At 30.1% G+C, this 20,153-nt stretch overlaps 1 protein-coding gene across 2 annotated transcripts in view; it reads right to left on the reverse strand.

Moving 5' to 3' along the window:
• Positions 1-1,135: 1,135 nt before the first annotated feature.
• Positions 1,136-20,153, reverse strand: part of klar (klarsicht) — a 43,644-nt gene continuing 24,626 nt past the window's right edge. For both annotated transcript variants that reach the window (XM_035093287.1, XM_035093288.1), the window contains exons 9-20: positions 18,099-18,347; positions 17,062-17,913; positions 16,244-16,647; positions 16,013-16,127; positions 15,103-15,696; positions 14,868-15,011; positions 13,752-13,851; positions 10,923-11,104; positions 8,095-8,258; positions 6,708-6,909; positions 4,294-4,661; positions 1,136-3,706 (exon numbers count right to left, since the gene is read on the reverse strand). In XM_035093287.1, the coding sequence (XP_034949178.1) occupies positions 3,433-3,706; positions 4,294-4,661; positions 6,708-6,909; positions 8,095-8,258; positions 10,923-11,104; positions 13,752-13,851; positions 14,868-15,011; positions 15,103-15,696; positions 16,013-16,127; positions 16,244-16,647; positions 17,062-17,913; positions 18,099-18,347 (3,648 nt within the window). In that variant the 3' untranslated portion in view covers positions 1,136-3,432. The remainder of the gene's footprint in view (positions 3,707-4,293; positions 4,662-6,707; positions 6,910-8,094; positions 8,259-10,922; positions 11,105-13,751; positions 13,852-14,867; positions 15,012-15,102; positions 15,697-16,012; positions 16,128-16,243; positions 16,648-17,061; positions 17,914-18,098; positions 18,348-20,153) is intronic.

Consider the following 20,153-nt stretch of genomic DNA (forward strand, 5'->3'; position numbering starts at 1 on the left):
ACTATTTTCAATACATCCATTTCTTGAACGAATTATTAAAATGAAGAAAGCTTAAAAATAATTAGACTGACATCAAAATCACAAAACAGCAACAATTGATGTATTACGCAGCATGAACTAAGTGGACTTGATTTCAAGTATAATTCGACTTTGTTTCGCTATTAAAGAAGAAAGAAAGAAGAAGAGATAGTATAATAAAGAGAAAAAGATAAATGAATGAAAGAGAGGCTACAGGTGTGAGTCGTAATAACACGGCGGAATTCACCTTTGACCTGGTGAATCCCGTGCGTTTGGTGCCGACTTCAGTGAGGCCGCCACAATCGAGGTAACACCAGCAATCATGAATCCTCCCCTGTGTATCAATCGCTAGGGAATCATTACCTTCAGCTGAATTGTCGGCATTATAGTCTGTGCTCGTGGACTTTCTTTAGTATATTCTCTCTTTCTCTCTTCCCCTTGTATTGATGGACCAACTGATGGACGTACTTGCATCACGTTAAAAGGAGTTGAGTCTGACCAGCCACTTTGCTGTTTCTTTCAAACAACGGCACATCGGCTTTTCTGCGCTTTCATCATTGTAATACTTAAATCAATTTTGTTTTGTGTTAATTTTACAAAAAAATAAAAATAAAAAATATTGTGGAAATTCAAATAATCAATTATTAATAATCATAACAAAGATCTTTACATGGAATAAAAAATTATAGAAATTATAAAAGACATTCAATAATTATTTCAGATTTTTTTTCAATCCTTTATTTATTTTTAAAATTTCAAAATACATTACTAGTATCTAGAGTACAAAAAGTTACATGTTAGTACAATTTTTTCTTTTTTTTCAATAATGAGCTACAAATAACTCTTTTCTTCATTTCAACTTATAAAGTTCCTAAAATTCAGTACGAAATTTTCTTTAATGCTGAAATTATTTCAGCAATTTATCAAATTTATAAAAATAGTCATTTTTGATTTACCAAAGTCTTGACTTTTTTTTTATAAGATTTATTTAAAATCACTTATAATCATTTTTATGATTAACATTTATTTTATCTTTTAAATAAAATTTTTCATATCAATAATTATGTTTTGAGAAAACGATAATTATCGTTGATTCATTAGTAAAGATATCATTAATAAGATATTAAATATCTAAATGATCAAATGCTTTGACAATTGTCATAGTGAATGATTGAAAAATATTCTCAAGTACTAGCTTTTAAACCATTCTAGACAATAATGATTATACTTTATGTAATGAAAATCATGCATTATTAAGCTCTTAATAATTTACGCTTAAAATGATTGAAAATGCCTTATAATGCTGGCAGTAATAGTTTTAATAATACACAGATATATTTATTTTTTTCAATTATTTTTCTCTTTTCTCTTATTCAGATAAACTCAATTAAAAAAATGCATTCAATTCATTGAATTAAGCTCAATACAATTGTTTCATCATCAACTCCATCATCACTCTTTTGATCATATGAAAAATATTACTGCTATTTATTCAAAAGAAATAAATATTCCTAATATATAGTAGGTTATATGAAATCTCAGGTACTTTATACACATTATCATGATTTTAAAAAAAATGCATACGTATATTCAGAAATAAATTTGCAATTTTTGATTATTTAAAATCCTAGCCAAAAAAAATTATATGGTTTATAACCATTATCAACTGAAACTCACGCTTACATACATATTTTTTTAAATATTTGATAAAATGCAATATATTGTGCATGATAATGTTCCATATTTAATATTAAATATAAAGCTGTCAATTAAAAAATAGCTTTTTAATTTACTTACTCAAGACTCTATAAAAAGCTCAAACATAAGTTTCCTTGTTTATTATTTTTATTTATTTTTCTTTTTTTTCACTCCTTATTGCATGACACTCTCTATCGAGGCAGAACTAAAAGTTCTTGTATCAATCAGGCACTACTTTTTATTCATACTCTTAAAAAAAATCTGAAAATACACCTTTAAACATCAAATTTAAATTACTTGATAAGTATCATCAATAAATGTGATTAAATCACCTATTACTGGCGAATTATACTCTTTTTAAAAAATGCATAAGAAAATTCATGATTCATATTTTAACTACAAGTTAAAATATAACTATAAAATTGAAACTTATTATTTTAAATAATAAATTCTTAAGCACACATAAAACTATTGATTTCTCTAGCTTACGTGTAGATGAAAATTTCATAAGGAAAAATATCCTTAAAATTTTTCAGGCACAATATTATTTGATTTTAATATTATTCTGGTTCAAATTAAGTAGAATAAGAACTCTAGAGAGGCTAAAATAATTTGATAACATAGTTTTTATCATAAGTCTTACAGGTATTTTGAAGAAATTCAAAATTATTTTTATCATGTCTGCAAAGGATTTCAACTCATGTGTTTAATTCACTTGGAGTGATTGGAAAGATAGAAATGAATAAAATAACAATAAATAAGTTAGAAAAGTACGTATTCAACAAACAGTATGAAGTAGAAAAATTATTACTTCATTTTCTTCGAAGGATTTTCCTTCTTATAATTATTATCCTCATTCATTATAAATATATATAAGGGATAATAAAGATTGGACGTATTTTCTGGGCACTTGAGTGAATTTATTTCATGTACTGAATATAGCTGATAAGAAAAATAAAAATGAGCATATATTCAGCAATCATTAGTATGTCGTTTCATTGTTTACATCATTGATAGATAGTATTTGTCAATGATAATTATTTAGTTGATATTTTAATTTTTTCATGTCACTTTTATATTCTCAGTAAAGCTAAATTGCTTTCTTATTTATTGTTTAATATTTTCTTGCTTCTTGTGATCATAATAATATTGATCTTTAATATTATTTGTAAATATGATATAAAAAAATTATCGTAAAATCTATGAGAAGAAACTGAAAACTATCAGATTATCTTCTACAGCATGCAACATAAAATAAAAACTCTGCAAATCTATAATTAACAAAAAAAAATAATACATAAAGAATATTTACATGCCCTACAGAAAAAGTTTTTAAAAAAACATTCCTCAATCGGTATGTATTTTCTGAAACAATTGTCATCATTCTTTGCCAATGATGCTGAACAACATATATATGTTGAACAAAAATTAATTCAACACTGTATCATTAAATATTAATGACGATTTAAATAAAAAAAATTATATCAGCACTTACTGATAATAAATAAGTACGAAAATACTATTTTTTTCGTTCCCTTTCTGAGAAAAAAATGTATCGTGAGGCATTTGCCTTCTCTTTCAAATTCAGTCTTAAATGATAAATTATTGTAATTGCGTTTAAAACACAATATTTATAAAATGCTCTATAAATATACCAACTGAAATAATGGTAAATTAATTATAAAATTGTAAGGTCAATTAAAGAAACCTTTAACTTTAAATAGGAGGTGGACCACGAACATAACGTAGTTGAGGAGTGAAAGAAAGATTAAGATTATTTGATGCCTCACAGCAATGTGGTTCTAATAGACAAGCAGCACAGAATAAAGCCACAATTGCTAATTGGAAAGGTAGAGCTGCTCTTAAAATTCTCCAAATCCAATTTTGGGAAATATTTGGATCATCTTCAGGATCATCAGTTGCAATACCATTAATTTGATTCAACTTACGTAAAGGTTCTGCATCATCAGCTGATCTCATCTTCCGTTTGCTGGAACAAAAACAATTCCAACTTTAATGAAACATCAGATTAAGTTGATTCCCTAATAATCCATCTTTATGATCATCAATAAATGTTATTAACCTTCAACTAGAGTAAATGAAAGTGATTGCAAAATACATCAACGACTTGATTCAAATTTAATTAATGTTTATTATTATCATTGAAAATTGCAAGTTTATTTAGCCTATAAAATCATAGAAATGAAAAAAAGTGAGACTGAAAAACCCGAGAAAGACATAAAACCGCGAAATGAGGAATGAAAATAACGAAAGAACAGAAGGAGAGTTTTTTACAACTTTTTTTACGATGCAATACAAGTAGCTTGCGTGCTCCTAAGAACTGAACCTATTTCCCGCACCATCGGTTGGTGATTAAACGAAACTATAAAAAAAATGATGGGATTGTTAAAAGGATAGTGATGATAGTATGTATAACATGTTCTCGAAACAAAGTTTGATGAGATTATATAGGTAAAAATGCAAATAAACTGTACAACTCAATAAAATTTAACAAAAATTGTGTATGAAAATGTTCCAAGTATGTGTAAAGTTAAATAGTTGATATATTTTATTTACCTGGTCAAATGTTTGGTTTGAGAATTGCACGAGGCAACTTTAGCTTCAACACTTGCAGCCGTGCGTACAATAAGCTCTCGACATTGTTTCTGTAAATTTCGGAGTTCCACTTCAGCATCTTCAACTCTGCGCCATAATTCCGCTAAAGCTTCGCTTCCTGGTGCAAGCTGATTCTCTAAACTGCGAGTCAATCTACGCAATGCAGCCAATCGACGTTCACGCTCACTTAATTCCTGCTCACTTCCACTATCTGAAATTCCCGAGTCTGAAAATGTTCCACACTCTTGACCCAAACTCGTCACTCCAGCTTCAAGAAACTTTTCTCCGGATACCGGTGTCAATGCATCTTCTTTAATTACCACTTGATCCTAGAAAAAAATAAAACATTCCAATTTATTATCTCATTTCTTTCACTGATTTTATTTTCACTTTATTATTTACATATTGCGAGAAAAATATTCAATATCTTGTTCAAAACATCAAAGCTTCATGTTATTGGTATTATATCGAGCATTATATAATCCAGTGTCAGTGTAAAACTCTAGAGAACTGAGAAGAGTATGAAGTAGAAAGACATGATGATATCTATAGATTTAGTCGACTATATTGAGAGGACAAGTTGCAATAGCCTGGACCAAAAGACAGCACCAAAGGAAGCTGGGGGGAAATCGAAAATGAGAGGTGTGAGAAGCAAAGGAGAAAAGAAAGAAAGAGAGAGTAGATTTAGGCTGTTTGCAACGGAGAAGCTAGGGAACGAGCCTCCGGTAATGAAAAGCGCGATCCGCATACCAAGTAGCAAGACACCAACCTAGACTAACATGTAAGATGGTGAAGTCTCTAGTCTTATCGAACACCAACCACATCTTACAGTGACAAAAACTCACTTTGAATATAAAAATCATCCAAAACTCAATTTAATCATTTTTTTAAATATTTCATAATTAATCAAACATCCTGGTTTTTGTTATAAAATAAAATCTACCTAAAAATACTTAAAAATTCTAACATCTGTATAATAATTAAATTGGAAATATTCATATTTGATTTGAAAGTATTTGAATAATTTGTAATTCAATTGCTGATGAAATTATATGAAAAAGGGCTTGTTGGGAACTAGTAAGAAAAGCCAGGCTGGAAAAGACCAGATGATAATATGAAAAATGTAAAAGATCATTTATTTTTTAGAAATAAAAAAATGCACATTGAGAAAATCTTGACGAGTTTTCACAAGCATTGTTGGCCGATCAGTTTTGTACATATTGATAGCTACTAAATAAAATATTTCAGAATGGGAAAAAGGTGTTGGGGTCAACGGAGTAAAAGGGGATCACATACTCGACGGTTTAGATACTAGGGTTCGGACGCTTCGATATTTTCTTTTTTCTCTTTTTTTCTATGTATCTGGAAAGAGAGAAGAAAAGAGATAGAAACTGATCCATTCTCTCTAGGGAAACTGAGATCGTTAATCGCCCAAACGATTTCCTTTCAACTCACGTACGAGGATGGCCCGTGGAATCAGCGTAAAAATACAAATTTAATATCACCACAGTCCAAGTGACTTTCTTTGACTTTTTAGCTAGAGTTCAAATACATCATTTATCAGCACATCAGTCGATGATTTTTTCACTTGATACTGTCTTCATATATAAATGTAAATATAATGAAATATATTTGACAATAGTCAGCAATAAAATAAAGAGAAAAAGAAACTTTTTTACTTGATTTCCAAGATAATTTTTCTCAACTTGCATTGAGAGAAAGAGAAATAAATGAATGAAAGAAGAATGATGAAGAATATTCGAAATGATTCTCTAGAGTGTCGTATCTCCAAAGAAGAATAAGAAGCAGTGTGTCACACTAAGTGTAAAAGTATTGGCTTATTTCTTTTATATGAGGCAAGGGAGTACCTATAAGAGTAAAGGTTTGAGAGAGTAAAAACTTAAGAACGAAGCGATACAAGAGTTTGAAATATCTAAACCGTCTGTAGGAAACGGTAGTATGTCTTCTTGACGTACGAAATGAGCGCGACACCACGATCGAAAGAAACTTTTAGGGTATTTGGTGGTTCAAACCAATGTTGCTATGAGAGAGTTTACTTTATATGTAAATTACTAACTCAAGAAATGGCAAGATAAGCTATGAGCCTTTAACCAACTCGCGGTTTTGACGACTACCTATCAGTCAAGTTCTATTACTTGATCAAGTATCCAAATACTGGTCATTGTACGTGCTCAATTTATTTCCATTTAATAAAAAAATAAAAATAGCTTTCTTTTTAATTATATTTTTTCTAATTTCCTTTGCATTATGCCGCTTACATCATAGAACCTCACCTGTAATATGCGATAAATGCTTTTAAAATGTAATTTCCTATCTTATTTACTGCATAAATGAGCTACCTCTAATACACATACCTCGCAATTTACATCTTGCTTCTCGGATAACAATCTAGCGACATCGCGAACGGAAGAAGCAACCTCTGAAGTCGCTCCAGCTTGGAGAGCAGCATCTAATACAGCTAGAGTATCTTTATCCCGTCGAAGAGCACTTTGTAACTCTGAAAGACGAGCACTGAACTGCTGGACTGACTGTAAGGCACACAACTGTTGATTACCCCTAAAAATAAAATAAAATATTATTCGTTATTAAAATGTCATTTTTATTAACTGCAAAAAAAAATCAATAAATACATTAATTAAACGGAAAGTGTCATGTTGCAATCAAACCAAATAGATCTAAGCCTTAGAGCAAACACTTTGAGTAAAAGTTTCCAAATTATTAGAAGATCCCTTTCTCTCTTTTAGCTTACAGCAAGGAAAACATTTTACGTTGGAAATCTCAACTGACATTTGACAAAATGAATTTTTTTTTCCTTTGTTTATTAAAAAACTTTTGAACTTAAAAAGAAATATAAATATGAAGTGAATGGTGATGATTAAAAAACGATTGTTATAACTACCAATAGAATTATTAAATTACAGTCCAGCAAACTTTATAGGTGACATCCCTTGCGACTATAGACATAAACTTTTACGATCAAAACATTAAAATTAATGTTTTACACGCACACCATGTCTGTAAATTACAGTTTTTTGGCATAAAAATATTTATTTTACCATACAGTTGTTGATTATGACAAAAATGAAAAATAAATATAAAAAGAAAATTGAAAATTCAAGAAGGTTACATGGTAATTCTACTAAATCTTTAATCTCCATTTTAATTTTTCCTTAAGCATTTGATTCCCCTAATGCTGATAGGGATTTTCTCGGTGAGGTCAAAGGTATCTGACCAATGACCCAAAGAGAAATGTTAAATCCGTTCAGCTGACTTTATAATTCACCACAAAATTCAAATAAACCTGATAGATCAAATTAAAAAAGTATTTATATAATCATTTTAAAATCAATAAAAAATATAGATAAATAAATCAAAATTAAAAGAATCAGCAATTAAAGTAATGATCTTTTAGAAAGCCCTAAGTTAGGTTCTGTAACATAGGTTCCAAGATCCTCATATAGCTTTTGCTGCCAATAGTTGGTTTTCTTTTTTCGTCTTTTTTTTTCGTCTTTCCCGTCTGTTTGCTCTAGAGGCTTCATTACCTCTCACAATATTTATCTAACGTCACCAACCAAAACGATGGTCAGTTCAATAGCCCCTTTTCGAATATTCTTTTTTACCATTTAAAATTTCAAGTACAATTTTTTGTCGTTCAAAATAATTCAAGTTCTCAAAAACTTGTTAAAAATGAATATGAATTAAAAAGTTGGTATAAACTTTAATGGATGATAGAATAATTACCTTTGATAAGTCTCATCCCAAACTCTGTAGAGATCGGCAACCCCGTCTTTCAGTGAAATAGATACAGAAGTTGCTGCGGCTCCGAGGTCTGTGATAAGTCTGTGGGCCGAGACATTGAGCGCCAACATCGCACTCTTACGTTCCCTTAGTGTAGCCAGCTCCGTCTGAAACATCAAATATACATTTTTACGGCCTCGTTCCGCGACTTAACTCGAACGAATCGCGCCCGCAGTACAGTCAGGGGGAATAGATTGATGGCCGTTTAAGATTGTACACGATCTATGTATCCCTCTATATATACATATAAAATCAAGCTCTACGTATAATCATATCAAGAGAAATCCAAAGTCTTAAATTACTTAATGTCATGGAAGTAAAACATTTAATTATCTTAAATAAATTGTAGAAAATTTCGATCTTTGTTCATCCAAGTCTACCAACTAGAGTTCTTTTTGTTATGAAAAGGTAGTAAATAAAATACAAATACTAATTAAATTCAATGTTTCCATAGTCTCTCGATAGGCTTTATTAAACTACTACTGCTGTAGCTCATAGACATTCAGGTCCCGAACTCCAAGCGGTCGCTCTGTATACCGAATTCGAATCAATTGATTGGCTGTTGATTGGAAATTGAATTAGATCAGAATGCGCGTGTCTCTCTACCAAGTTAGCAATAGTACTAGCAAACCCTAGGGTGAGGAAGAGGAACTGGAGAAGGATAGAATAGAAGGGAGAATCCTCTGCCTCTGTGCTTCTGGCATTGCAATGTGATTGGAATATCAATGACGTCCACTTTTCACGCTGTTAGGGAAACTAGACAACTATTCCTGCCATGTGACTTTTGCTTTATTCTAACCAGTCATCTATGCATTTTATCATTTCATTTATTGTCTGAATATATTGTTTATTTTTAAATTGTCCCGTGAATTTAAATCGTTTGTATTTATGCTGAATAATTATGATATAAAAATATAGGATTTTATTGTCAAGTACTTGAAAGTCTTCTCCATTTTGATCTAAGTATTGGTTTCTTATTACCCTTTATGTTTGTTACCATCAAACTTGTGATGTTATTTATGCCATACTCGTCTGCTACCTTCAGTAAGACTATCACGAAGACGTGACAACATGACACGGTTGCTTTTCTCATTTATACATCTCTTACAAATTGAACAAGTGATATTATAATTAAGACACAGGTATATTATTCTTGTTGAAAGTTACACGTGTAAGTTTTACTTAGTAAAAATATCACATAAAAGAACTTGGATCAGCAATTAATCAAATATTTTTTATCCATCTTCAATAAAGATGATAGACTGTAATTTATATTCAACTGCTAGAAAATAATTGCTTGGGTATTTTTAAAGTTCACTGATTGAAGACAAAAGTGATCTATTACGAAAGATATAATAATTGATTCAATAATATTCCTCTATCATATAAATCGATTATAAATTGTCAAGAAAATAACAAATGTCGACCATTGAAGTATCATAAGACTCATCAGGTGTTTTTGATTACCTTTAGGATTGCAAAATTATTAATGTCAGTGTGAGTCCAATGACATAATAAGCAATGCTGAGGATACAATATAATCTTGTGTAGCTAGTATTTATCTTTCTCTGTTGTATTCTTGAATGTTCATTTACTCCATGTTTATACATGAATGTATAATACATTCTTTGCTTTTTTACACTTTTATTTTCAACCAATCATCATCCTATTCTATTATCTTTATTTAAATGAAATTTCTGAAGTAACAAATAAGAATAAGTTAAAGAAATATCCATGTATCTTGTTTATAATTAACTAATTCCTATCATCAAGTGTGTGGGTACTGTTTTTATCTTTTGATATTTATAAGAAAATAAAATGAAAATGATATGAATAATTCAGCAGGTAGAGGTTCTAAAGATGATTAATAAAGTTGATAGTCAAGAAAATTTACAAAGACGATACTGGCAGTTGGCAGAGTATCACGATGACTCGAGTCTTGAGTCTCTTACGCTCGTGCATAATGCAGAGGAGCGACGAGTTCAGCCAGCAAATGTTGGACGCTAATACATCTTGATGATAGATAGGGAGCATGTGTTTGGTCTGAGCAATGAGGATGGCTTGGAGGGATGCCGTCAATATTTGGATATGTAAGGTGAAGTGAGGGAAAGAACTGAAGATGAGGGAAGTGAGGAAGAGAAAGTAGAAAGAGGGTGAAGTGAGTTTTGCAAGCAGGGGATGAAACTTACAGGGTTGGACGGGTTTACTCTCTCGCTGTGTAGTTTTGCCATGCTGAGCACGTCTTCTCCCGACGAGCGTACGTGCAACACGACTACGCTTTTACGCCACTCTTGCTATCTTTCTCATTCATACTATTTTATCTCCTTCTATTATTGTTGAAATTCTCCTTCTTAAATATTGTTACTCTTTTAGATTTGTACTATTCTTAGCTATTATAATTCTTTTCTAAGTTCTAATTAGTTTAAGTAATTTTTTTTCACACAATTTACATTTTTATATTATTCTATGTAGGCCATCAACGATATTTATTACTGTCATATGTTGGAAAATTATGATTCCATATAGTGAAAAGAATTAAAATTATATAACTTCTCTGAAGAATGTTAATTTGTCCATTTGAATATTTTTAAACTGCATTACCGACTATCAATAATGTTACTAATGTTTATATCGTGCGGTAAAACAGATAAAGTCGATAAAGAAGAAAGTGTCAAGTTCATTGGATAAAAAAGGGCAGAAATGTTATTTGAATTTGAATAACAGGATTTTATGTTCAATTCAAAAATGAGAATAAATATTGGTCAACTTACCGTTATTTGGTGTATATTATTTTCAAGGACATGTGCAGGCTCTATAGCAATTTCATATGAAATCAATTTTTCACCAAGGGCTCTGAATTCTAAGTGTAAAGCTGCTATTTCTCGTTGAAGAGCATTAGCTCTTTGGATTTCTTCCACTTTGTGAGACAAATTTTTCCATCTTTCAGTTAAACCTAGAAAAAGAAAAATTCATTAATATATAATAATGGAAATTATTCTAAATACAAACCGGAGATAAGAAAAAATTATAATTGATATCATAAGGTGTTAAAACAAAATATAAAAGATATCTCATCTACTTGAATTTAATTATCTGACTGTAAGTTGATTTTTTTTCACCACAGTCTATAATTATTATAACGGAAGAGTGAAGATAAACATTTCATATACCTATATATTCATTTATTTAAAAGAAAAAGAAAGTAAGCAACTAAAAAAGAGATATTTTCTTCACGTTCATGCTTTGTTGTACCTCGTAACCAATTATTTTTACTTAATTATTACACTTTAACTACTCAGCAACTACTATTACTACTACCACTACTAAAAGTTACATGAATGTATTTTTTACACTTGAAGAAACTGCTGCAAAATGACTCATGATACCGCCATGTTGCAACAGCTGATCTCAACTTGATCTAGCGATCTTCATTATTTTTTGCCGATTTAAAATCGGTGAAAGGAGAAATCAGAGTGAAAGATTCACACTTTTTCTATCCGAGAGTAATTTTTTGTTTAGAAAATAATTACACAAAAGAGGAAATAATTAACAAAAACCGTATCTTTATAGTTTTAGAAATTTTATAACAAGTTCTTAATTATATTCTATTAAAATAATTTTTCATCTATTATATACAAATGATTATTAAACATAATTTAAAGTAATGAGAGATTAATAATAACAATTAACTAATCAAATGTTCTATATGCAACATTATAATGGAGGGAACCGATTGGATTTTTGATAAGGCTGCACCCAGAGAGTCATCACTTTACATAATTTGTTTGACTAGTTCTCATAGCTCCTACAATCGGCCTAACACATATTACTCTATTGTTATTACGTGAGACAAGCAGATAAATATAAATGGTAGGAAGCACACAAATCGATTGAGCTCAAGGTTGCAAATTTTAAATTCTACTCAAAAGTAACAAAAGGTGACTAACTAGGTTTTCTACAAAGATCTGTAGTATTTCAATTTTTTATAATTAATTCAATTGAATTGAAATATAAATCATTTATTCGTAAATTAATCAAGTAAGAAAAAATTTAATTAGATCATATTTTCTGTTTGGACAATTGGCAAAAGTTCCTTGAACGTATTTGCACACGATATTTTTATTTCCAACAAAAAGATAACTATGAGAATTTACCTGTATCACCGGAGAAAGTATTTTCACGTAAATCATTTGCAGTAATATCAGTTTGGACAAACATTGTTTGCACAACGTTTTGGTGCATCATCAGAATTTGTTTACTTATCTTCAAATAATAACCGTCAATAATTCTATTTTTTATGCTTTCATATAAAATCTATCATAATATAATTATGTGAAAAACTACTGCACAATTGGTGTTTAAATGTTTCTCACTTTATAATGATTATTTAACTCTATCAATTTAATGGGCAATTTTTTATTTCAATCGAGTTATTTATCGCCAATGATAAGAAATCAACTGATGCGATCACCATAGTTTTAGACATTCAACTGAGCATCTTAGTAGGAACACAAGTAAGTAGTGTGTTGGAGAAAGCCCAGAGATTGAACTCATCAAATAATAAGAAGCACTTGATTGTTCACTTTTTAACACAGAAAAAAGAGAGGGAATTGAGAGGTTCCACTTGACAGAATACACTAAGTATAAAAACAAATTGATTAAAAATTGAACGGAAAACGATTACGATCAAGATTAATTAAAATAGAATTATTCTACACAATGAATTTAATCAAGTATATGAAGACTCTAAATTTAACTACAATGTTCAACATTTGTTTGCGTATGAATAAATATTTTATCTATCCGTTGACATTGGCGGTTGAGAGACTTCTAAAACTAAAACTATATGTATGAAAAGTAAACGGGTGTAGAGTATTACTGAAGGCGCACAAATCCAATCATGTTTTTCAACATTTAACACACCTACGTATTTTTTTTAACTCTAATACCTATTACTCAACTATTCTTTTTTTTCATTATATTCTATTGATATTTATTATTCATTGCATTAAAAAGTGTGATATAATAAGCTTTAAAAACTCCTACTATCTTCCGCTGAATAATTGATTGGGGAAAAAATATTTTTTGATTTAGAAAGTTCAAGATTCAATCTATAAATTCTCATCTAAATCTACCAATCAAAAAAAAAAGTAACTACAAATTAAAAAGCAGTGCAGTAAGTGAAGAAAAATAAATTGTTAATAAGGCATAAGCAGAAAATTTATTAATAAAAAAATTTACATACAATGTCAACAAGTTAAAAATCAATTTAAAAATTATAGTATCACATAAGCAAAAAAAACCTATAAAATAAAAAGCCTCTACTCATCGATAAGTTAAAATAAAGATAATAGTGCAAATTACTATAGCAATATATAATAATTTATTCTACAATGATATATTATCTACAACAAGTCAGTCTTTATTTCACTGGGTTTAAAATGTTAATATTGAATTGGACCAGATATTCTCTTATCGCGATGATTTAGATTACAAAGGAAAAAAAAATATAAAACCACTAAAGGCAGTTATCAATCCGACAGCAATATATGATAATAAAGCCAACGATAAATAATGTTTTTCTTTATTATCGTACTCACCACGAACTTGTTTTAAATTTTTTCCACCAATTGTCCTGTTTGGTTCCACCAACATTTGCAGACATTTGATGTTTTCTTTGCATATATATTTGACATCGATCTGTAATAATTCATTTCAATTATCTTTTAATAAAAACCAGATCTTATTTTTTATGAGTAAATTAAGCAGCTACTGTACAGTGGAATCGAATAAATTCAAATAAATTCAACCAGTATTATTATTATATCATAATCGAGTATGCTTTAAAATAATAAATCTATAAAACATAATTAAATAGGCTTCTTAGAATTTCTACATGCATAAATTATATGTCATTACATAATATAATAAAATATTCGATTCTTCTATACAATAACAATATTATTTAATGAGGACGTCAGTATGTCAAGTATAATGTACTAAATAACTTAATTTCATCTTGTGCATAAGTTTCTAAGCGGTTAGCTGAGAATATGTAAATTATTATCTCAAATATTCGGTATTAGAAAATTAAATATTTATATACGGGAGATTAATGACAAGATTACCATACCTCAATTAGTAATTCTTATACCAACCACAGATTATATTGTTATAACTATACAAAGTATCATAGTAGCTTATCTAATTCGTTAATTAGAAAATTTTAATGATATTATATCTTAATTAGTATGATCGCAATATTTTTTAAAATTAATACATAAATGAATTTTAGGGTTTCGATTGGGGTAAATGAAAGGAAAGGTTAGCGCATTTCGTTAGTTATGTTAATTTTGTTTTTATTTTTTCATATAAAAAATTGTCAAAACAAATAATAAAAGAAAATATATTATTTTAGTGTCAATGTTATTAATGATAGAACCAGTCGTCATAAAATTATAAAACATAAACTATATCTTTAAAAATGTCAACAAAATTTTTGGGAATTTATGATTTTTAGTTCGACTAAAAACCCAAAAAGCAAATCTTGTAACGTGTCTTGTCATTGTCTTAATGGTCTTAAAGACAAATGATATGATTTTTTTAATCCATTTTAATATGTTTCTTTGCCATTGTAACAACTTTTTGAATCTGTCCCCAGTATGTTCAGGCATATCAAATGATTCCGTACTTTCTAAGGTATCATTCATACATACATTGTCCTGAATAATTTTCGAATTATTGTTGGCACAAGAAAAATAATTTTCCATGACTAGTAATTTATTATAAGATTTTTCGACCACACGTCGATAGTTCTCAGCATCACTATCGCTGTCTTCTGAAGAGTTACTCTTATTTTCCTGTAGTAAAAAATTTAAAAACAATCAGTAAATCAAATTTAACCAATAATATGCTATTATAATAATGTAAAATACGAAAATAAATACATACAGAGTTAACTCTTTTGTTGAGCAATAAAGGAGAGTAGCATCGAACTGCACTCAAGCTTGAAGCACAATCAGATTGGCTGTCCAAGAAGTTACGATAATCATCTCCGAAATCAAGAAGTTTGCGAGCGGTTTCAACATCTGCTACTTCACTATAAGGTTCGCTCATATATTTTTCTTGATAACTATCCCATGCTTGTTCAGAAAATGAATTATTTCCCAAACTATTCTTCTCGATGTCACTATCAATCGGACTGATTAACTGTTTTCTATTAATATCATTCATGAAAATCCGCTTTCGACAGGCGATATTCTCTTCAGTGTCACCCGACGATGGATCCGGTGTACAGCAAGTTAATTTAATTGATGGTGGTGGATTTCCAACATAGCCTTTGTCAATACCTTCATTGTGTAAGTGACACGCGATTGTCGAGCCATGAGTTACAAGCGACACTACGCAACGATGACAGTCAAGTTTCTTTAATCGCATACGACTATCACTTTGTTTCCTAGTTGAGCGATTTTGATGACTTGAGCTTCCATCACTTCCACCGGAAATACCATTAATTCCATCAGAACCAGATTCACTTTTGCGACTCTGTAGAAATAATTTAAAAAAAATATATAACTAACCTACTTTAAAATAATTAAATATTAATTTTCTATCTTTCCGTATATTACGAATTTTTTTTGGCAAATTAAACATCAACATAATATGTCAAGTTCAAAATCTAATTCACATGACTCTAAAGTAATTATCACTAACCTACGCTGATAATTACTCTCTAAGAATTATCAGGTAGATGTAATATTTTAATACATATAATTCTGTGTACTTTTGCCCAAGATAATATACATGACGGTATATTACTCGTAAATAATAGTTATTTGTAATAGATAATTAAAAAAATTACCAAGGTCTTCTTTCGTAACTTCATTTTTTTCTTCCTCAATGAACTGTTACGAACTGAACGTCCTGACTCTTCCAACATTGTTGTCGATGAATTGTTCAAATCAGCATTGGACTCTCTGTAAGCACAATTGAAAAAAATTATTTTCAAGTATTCAACTAGTATTAATATCAGTTTAACGATATAAAAAAATTATTCACAATTTAATTTAAAATATAAGTAAAATAAACTTACGTAGCATCTAAAGAAGCAGATTTAGTTGGTGGACTTGTAACAAGTTGATGCAAAGCAGTTTCAGAAATAGAAAATTGTGAGATATCCGCATTGACATTTGAATTCATTTGTCCAAACACACAAGAAACACTCCACGGTCGTGGACCGTTAGACTTCTTCTTTGTTCGCATAATTACTCGAGGAGTACTCGCGTCGACTGGAGTTATCAAATTATTTCCTTCATTTGCTGATGTTTTATCTGATTCTTTAAATGTTTCTTGAGAGACTGAATGTGACACAGATCCAAGCCGATAGGTCGCAATGCTGCTTTGTAAATCTTCTGAAGAATCCGATTGTTTTTCTATATCTGACTCTCCTGTTGTATATTCACCGCTTGCATCACAGCTATCCAATGGCTGCCAATTCTGTAATTTGATATAAGAAAAAAATTATTTAATCGAATATAAACTACCATGTTATCAGAGATTTTGCCAATCATTAAAAATGGCCGAGAGTTCAATCGGATTGGATTTGCTAGCGCAATTGGCAAGTGTTCCAATTATAACTTGCTCGGTTGAGTAGTACTAAATAATAGATCAAGCAATGCTTAGCATGCAAAATATTATCAAAGCGCTAATGTAATTTTAGTTCACGTGTTCATTCTTTTACTTTGTATTTTATGATTTCAAGTTTCACCTTAATCCTTAATTTTATGATCTTTCTTTTTATAATGTGCTGTATGAGAACAAATAACTTAAGAGCATTTTTAGTTATTTAAGATTTCACGTAAGCTGGGAAAATTTTTAGATACATCAAATAAGGTCATAAAAAATTTTTACCTTTGATGGACTATTTTCTTCACTCTCATGTCTTGAGTTGACCTTGAGCCATTCTTTAACTCTTGAATACTTGGCACGATGATCCTGATGGCTTGAATTCCGGATAAAAAGTTCGGGGAAGTTTTTGGAAATTTTATTACGGCCCTCTTCACTCACAAGTTTTTCAACATCAGAAATTAATTTTTTAATATTATTCCGCGTATCATCTTCACTTTCACAATCTTCTGATTGTTTCAATTCTTTCTCTTTCCTTTCCAATTCATTTTTATTCTCTTTGAGTGTTGAATTTTCTTCTTCAACCAATGTACACTCATAATTATTTATTTTCTCAACAGTTGTTTCACCAAAATCCAAACGAACAACTACGTTAGTTCTCTTCTTTTCCATCGTAACCACTGAATTCTTTTCTACTGGCGATGTTGCTGTATAAGTCCACTCTTCTTCTGAAGATTCTTCAACATTTCCTCCATTGTCATTTTCGCATTCATTTTCATTCTGATTCTGGTCCACATCGGCTTCTGAATCAGTATCTCGGTGTTTGAAATAAAAAGTAGCATAATTTTTAGATTTACGATCAGAAGTATTGTAACTGGAGTATTCATCAAAAATCTTAGAGTTTTGTAATGGAGCCTGGGAAACCGCATGTGTGTTCTTGGTGATACCATCAATTTCATCAGTTACTGAAGTGGTTACCGGATCAAGTGTCGGAGGCATTTCGTCGTCTGTTGCTTCTCCTTCTTCAATATCACCTTCCTCACCTTGATCTCCGTGTTCTACACAATCAGAACGTTGATCAATGTTCTGGCCAATTAGAACTTTCGATTCCGTAACTGAAAACTGTTCTAAGTCGTCCTAAAAAAATATAAATACATCGAAAAATTTAATTTTTGATTGAATTATAAAAAATCATTTATTATCATTTTCCACTTAAAAATGTATGACGTACTCGTTTACATAATTACGTCAAATTTTAGTATTTTATTAATTAAATTATTAATTTATATTATAAAAATTGGTTTCACTGGATAATTTTTTACCTCAAAATAAGATTCTTCGTCGTTATTTCGACTTCCAGATGACATATCGCTGTCGGAACAGCTCGAAGTAACACCAGCTTCACGATTTCGCCGTCTTGATGGAATCGCACGTTTTGTTAGACTCGATTTTCTAATGTGACCACGACCGACTCCGTTGCCAGATTCTCGAGATTGTCTTCGACTCAAGCGTGGTTGCTTGGTTACTGGCTCTTCATCACTATCACTGCTACATCGGCATGGCACTATACTCTGTAAAACAAGTAAAAATAAAAATTAATAACGCGTAACAAGTGAAAGAACACGCACTTATGTTAACGACCGCTTCTTGACGATTTGAAATTTAAATATTTAATAATGAATATCAATAGAAACTGTTTGATTAAAAATTTTAAACTAATATTTAAACTTTAATAAAACCTACGCAATCAGACAAACACCGATACATTTTTTCTTCTTTTTTTTTTGGCTTACTGATTAGGAAATATATATTGGGAAAGAACCTCACAACACCGAAGCGGTGTGTGGGCGAGCTCGAAAGCAACTGAAGTAGGCATGAACTTAAAGAACGGAATATACCTGAAGATTGTAGAATTATTCTCCCTCAAGTTTTCTATGATTGTAAGTAGAAGGAACAGGGATTCTCAAAAATTCAAAGCTGGATCCGACCAATCACAGTTAAGAATCAGGTCAACAGAAGGGATGAGTTTATGAGGTACAGCAGAAAAATGTTGGAGTACGGTATACGTAGGATATGGGTACCAAGTAAACTAGGTAGGTCCTGCTTTTTATACTAAGGTGTACAGGAAAAAGTGCATAAAAGTAATAAATTTAAATTGCCAAAAGGAACACAGCATGACCTGATGGAATATCCTTATTCGGAGAAGAATTTTCGAGTAAATGAAATCCAAATCCTAACGAACAGATGTGACAGGTATAAGAATGTTAAAGAAGAAACTATGTTTTATATTTAATATTTTCAATCTCATCTATAGATTCTTTAACCTAAATAATCTTCAAGTATTAGAAATAAGAAGGCAAAACGAGTAATGCTCTTTAACAATTTATTCTTCACATCGCAAAGTTTACAGAACTTAGTTTAGTCAGGTTACTTTAACCAACACTTGAACGTTAATCCTATACATCTATATACATGCTTCCTATACATCTATATAAGGCAAAATGTCAGAACATTTTAACATTTCATACGATTATCCTGTATTAATAAAACAATAAAAAAATGTTTTCTCAAGTTCTTTGAGAATATCCAATGCTATATATTTCGAATATTCTTTAAATTTAGTTTTTTTGTACTAAAAAATTTTCCCATTTTTTTTTAGCCTTACCGTAAAGATCGAGAAGAAATAGAATAATTTGTCTTAAGGCTCAAAAACTAAGAAAATGTATGTAGAAGCAGTGACAGTCAAAGATTCAAGAAAGATAGTCTGAGTGACTTTGAAAAGTCATATTACAGATGAAACTTATGATGTTATAAAGATAGTAAAGATAAAGATTTTAAAAAATAGTGTTTTCAAACGTTTAAACAAGAGTCTGACTTGTCAAGAACAATTAATAACTAAGAGTGATAAATAAATAATTGTTTAATATTTATCAAATATATAAAATAAAATATTAATTGTAAATACTAAATACACTTGACAAATAATTCAGCAAGTATTTGTACAGTATACAATGGATGCACTTGTACATACTTTTATTATGGCCAACATGATGTTTATGGTTAACCTACGGTTAGTGAAGGTACAGTATGCCAGGTATACGAAAGTAACATAGAGTTTCCGGATAAACGGTCATTGGCAAAATGAACAATAGCTAAAACGAAAGATTATCAGAAGGTAAGGTGAGGACTACTCAGGCTTAGCCAAGTTAACAGTATTAAATTTAAAGGTGTGCTGGAGTAGTCCCAAACAAGTTCACATAAATTCAAGGTGTGAGAAAAATTTTTTCATAATTCTACCCTCATAACAATATTTTCTTACTTTACTTTATAATTTATTAAATTTCAGTTCCTAGTTAATGATGATAAATTAATTGAAA

The sequence above is a fragment of the Chelonus insularis genome, unplaced genomic scaffold (genome assembly GCF_013357705.1).
Source record: "Chelonus insularis isolate UGA/USDA-ARS -01 unplaced genomic scaffold, ASM1335770v1 contig_94_pilon, whole genome shotgun sequence".
Classification (NCBI taxonomy): Eukaryota; Metazoa; Arthropoda; class Insecta; order Hymenoptera; family Braconidae; genus Chelonus; species Chelonus insularis.